General features: G+C 46.4%; 1 protein-coding gene across 3 annotated transcripts in view; it reads right to left on the bottom strand.

Moving 5' to 3' along the window:
• Nucleotides 1–1,687, bottom strand: part of LIMA1 (LIM domain and actin binding 1) — a 19,988-nt gene extending 18,301 nt beyond the window's left edge. For all 3 annotated transcript variants that reach the window (XM_014310867.2, XM_031064521.1, XM_005430091.2), the window contains exon 1: nt 1,557–1,687. In XM_014310867.2, the coding sequence (XP_014166342.1) occupies nt 1,557–1,675 (119 nt within the window). In that variant the 5' untranslated portion in view covers nt 1,676–1,687. The remainder of the gene's footprint in view (nt 1–1,556) is intronic.
• Between the last annotated feature and the right edge of the window lie 2,719 nt (nt 1,688–4,406).

Here is a 4,406-nt window from a genome sequence, read left to right as displayed (position 1 = left end):
CTCCCTAAGTGCCAGAGGATTTTACTCTGTGGGCTGGGAACTGCCCCCATTCAGCATTTGCCTCCTGGGCAGCTGAGCCATCACAGCCCTCTGGAGATAAGCCACCCTGGATCATGAATCAAAGTCCTTTAAGGAGCTGCAGGAAACTCCCAGCAATCTGCACTCCTCTGGGTGTGAGTCCCTCCACAGTCCCCGCTGCTTACTACGCTGCACAAGGTGATTGCACTTGGCCTTTGAACTATGAAAATTGGTCACAAATTTTGCCATTTTAAGGAGACTTCTGCATTTCAGAGAGAAGGAGCCCAGCGTCTGCTTGGGCAAAGAGTGTTTGTTTTCCTTATTTGTGGAATTCTGCTTTTGACACAGCAGTGAGTGTGTTACAGGCTGTTGCTCCTCTTAAATCCGTGCAAACACGCTAACCCACATCTCTGCACTATAAAGGGTCCAAATTTGAAAACAAGGTGCTGAGAAAGTGATGCTGAAGGAAGAGGGATCAATACTGGAAGAAGAAACAAAGAGGAGCACAGATGAAAGTCAAGTAGCACCTGGAAAACAGATGATGACTGAGGAGTCCCAGCCCTCACTCCAAGAGCCAGCCCAGCATGGGGCACTTTTCTAATCTCTGCTGTTGCCTTTTGTGCCTCTGACCTGACAAAACTGATTGTGTGGGATGGAGAAAAGCGTTTTCACATACAAATATTTAATTTACAGCACTTAAATGTCACACTCCTCCCTGTGGGCATCAGGGTGGCAAAGCCAGATAACAGGACTGTGTTTTTCCAAGGCACTGACCCTGCCTATGTAGAGGCACGCTACTTGATTAAGGAATAGCAGTTTGGATTACTTCCCGTAAGCCTTTTTCAAGGGATTATCAACATTTAGCAAGATGACCAGGTTCTGTAATCAAGCTTCAGCGAGTGAATAAATTACCTTAACAAGGTGGTGACAGCAAACAGCTTCTCCCTGGGCCAGAGCTCCACAGAGGAACTCTGGAGCTGTGGGTGTGTAACTATCCCTCTCCTAAAGATTCCATAAAGTTTGTCCCACTCAAGATCCAAATATTCCAAAACTTTGTTACACTATTAAAGCAAGAGCCTCAGACTCTCAGTTCCCCAAATCCCATTGAAAACCCCAGCTGAAGCCTATATAATTCCTTAAGGAAATAAAGGCTTTTGCAGGGAATGCATTGGTTATTAGCACTCAGCTTTCTCAGGGTATACAATATTTATGGTTTGAGTTTAACCTTTTATCCATCTCTCAGAGAAAAGGGAAGCTTAACATTCCTTTTCTATCTAAGTCAGGAGAGGTTTAAGCAGGATATCAGGAAAATATTCTTCCCTCAGAGAGTGCTCAGGCACTGAAAAGGCTCCTCAGGGAATTGTCACGGTCCCAAGACTGCCAGAGCTCCAGGAGCATTTGGACAGCACTCTCAGGCACAGGGTGGGATTGTTGGGGTGTCTGTGCAGGGCACAGCAACTGTGAGAGCAGCAGTCCCTGCTCAAGGTGGCAGCTGTCACCTACACACAGCTGGTGCTCCCCAGCCCCACAGCACTTACTTGGAGAACCTCTCCACAAGGGCCGAGGACTTGTTCTTGTTGACCAGGGAAAGCTCTTTGGCAGTGATTTTCAAAGACTGGGAGGTCCATTGCCTTCTATTGAACGGGGAAGGCTCCATCTTATCTCCCCAAATCCCTGCTCAGGAGGAAGGAACAGTGTCAGCAATAGGAACTGTGAGCAGAAAAGAAGTTCCACCGAGTGATTTGCTCCCAGCATCCCAGTGCCACCAATCCTAAACCCCTCAGGATCTCGTTCATCAACTGACTTGAAAAAGGCAGCAGATAACAGTTATAATTTCCTCTGCAGATGCCATTGAGATGGTGCCCTGATAAAGCCATGGGCACAATGGGGAGCTGTGGACACAGAGCGGTGACCAGAGGATGCCAGAGTGACAGTCCTGTGTCACACACACAGAGGAGCTCCAGGAAGCCCCAAAGTGCCCTCGCTTGTTCCGGTTTCAAACCAAATGTGCTGGCATTTATGTAAGAGGGTTTGAGTTACGAAACTAAGAGGATGTAATTACTATACAAACATTTTTCATTCACTCTTGTGTTCACTCTCAGCACAGCAGCGTTTCCTCTGTGAGCTCAAACAAGTCTCGTGTTCATGGAGGCAGCTGTGCCCCTCCTCTTGCAGTAGTTACCATAATATCAGTTAAAGAGTATTAATTACCTAAAAAACAGCTCCAACCATCCTATCCTCCTGGAAATGGGAAGAGATTTTGTCCAGCTTTTCACCACAGAAGCCAGCAAGACTGTATCAGATTTATTTTTTACATAGTTTTCTTTCGTGAAGGAGGAAAGGAGGGGAGATTAATTTCAAGAGTTCTCTGATAAGACAAAAATAAAGCCTGTAGGGAACGCCTTTCCTTTTTTCCTCTTATATTTTATCCCTGCTCCCATGTCACACAACGCCTGTGGCAAGGGCGTGAACTGACCCTGCAATGCCAACTCCAGGCAGGCTGAGCTCTTCCTTGCATTTTCCATTAATTCCTTTAACGGATTTGCACAGTCACGGAACTCTGGATCCAGTGTGAGTCCAGGTCTGCCGGACAAACGGTCACACACAAACACCTTCAGACAAGGTGGCATAAACAGCCATCAAAGGGAGGAAAGACAACATTTCTGAAATCCTCACAGGTACAGAATGCACCTGCTCAGAAATGACAGAGATGTGGGATTCTGCAACACCTCAGTCCAGGGGAATTCAGGGGCACAGGCAGAGTCCGGCAGCTCCCAGTGCTGGAATGGGAGCCCTGGGAACAGAAAAGCCTCTCCAGTGCTGTTCCCTGCCTGGAACAGGTGACAGGTGAACACATCTCTGCACTGGGAGATGCAGTCAGGAAGAATAGGCCTTTCTCTCACATTCCATAATTCCTCTGATGTCCTGGAGAGAACAACATGCCATGACAGGACAAGTTTTATCAGAACAATGATTTTGGAGGCGTTTTCAAACATGCAGGTTGAACTATCGCTGCAAACAAATGACACTGGTTTTGTGGGGATGTTGAAACAACTGAAACCACTTATCAATGCTGCCTTTCCAGGTGCAGCTACCTGCAGCCTCAGCCTCTAAAAGGCACACAGAGCCCCTTCCAACCAGCAAGAGAAACCCAAATTGGGGTTACTTTCTGAAATTCCTGCCTTTTTGAACACTTTCTGCATCACCAAGTCCCCTGTAAACCTCCATCCAGGCTGCACTGAGAGTGCTCTGCATTTGACAACAGCACAAATCACCATCCACAAAGACAAAGGATCTCATTTCCACCTTGTCCCTTTTTAAAAGTCATATTGCATACACAAATAAACCCAGTATTTCTGTGATGCAGAATGCAGCCTCCACTCTCAATCGCCGGGAGCCTCAGGATACACAGAGAGAGATTACAGATAGAATTTACTGCTGGAAAATCCCAGAGAAACAATTCTGTCCGTGTTAAAGACCAACGATGAATGAGCCATGTCATGCCACAGTTTGAACTTTGTTTTATGACTAATCTTGAGCCAAAGGGAGCTCACCTGAGGCCCCGGTGCAGTTTAAATGGCCGTTCACAGAGCAGAGTCAGCTGTGCCCAGGAAACAGGAGCAGGGCATTCATCAGAGCTCCCCTGGCACACGGAACAGGTGCTCATTGACTCACGGAAGGAACAGCTCAGTAAAACACTGAGAAACAAAACTGAATGTAATTGTTTGGAAAATAACCCCAGTTTGGATGCCTGAGCATCCCACTGCATCTCCAACCAGCCCTGTTCAGGGCTGCATCTTCTCCCTATTGAGTTCTTCTGTTTCCCTGCCATTCTCCATCAAAGCCACAGGTACATTGAGTTGATCTGGCCTGTTTAGGCAAAAATCTCTCCATAAAGTCAGTACCTGCTGCTGGGACATTCAGCTGGAAAGAGAAGCAGCCTATCTGGAATCTCAGTCACTAGAAATGACATGAAACAGAACTCTGACATGCCTTGAAACTTGTACTCCCACATTTTTATGCCATTCCACGTTCTTAGCACTTTCTCATTCATTTACAGTTTTGGCATGTTCAAGTATCTCTGGGCTTTCTTTACTGCTCTTTCTGAGTAGTTCACTCAGAGAAATTTCAGAAAACACATATTAAGATATAAACAAGACTATGAATGTTCTGCTTGCTGCAATGGAAGCAGATTCTGTGGAAGGTGGCATAGAGAACAGAGGAGATGGAGACAGGGATGCCAGAGGTGTGCCAGATGTTGGGGAAGGGATTGAGCCACAATCCAGCACAGCACATCGAATCTACCTCTAATAACTTCACCCACAAGTTTAACAGCAGAATATAAATCCCTCTATGTGGAAAGAACCTGAAAGGAAAACTGACTAACG

This window comes from Geospiza fortis, unplaced genomic scaffold (assembly GCF_000277835.1).
Source record: "Geospiza fortis unplaced genomic scaffold, GeoFor_1.0 scaffold676, whole genome shotgun sequence".
Taxonomy (NCBI): domain Eukaryota; kingdom Metazoa; phylum Chordata; class Aves; order Passeriformes; family Thraupidae; genus Geospiza; species Geospiza fortis.
The sequence above is the reverse complement of the archived record's forward strand: the minus strand, read 5'-3'. Positions and strand labels throughout refer to the sequence as shown.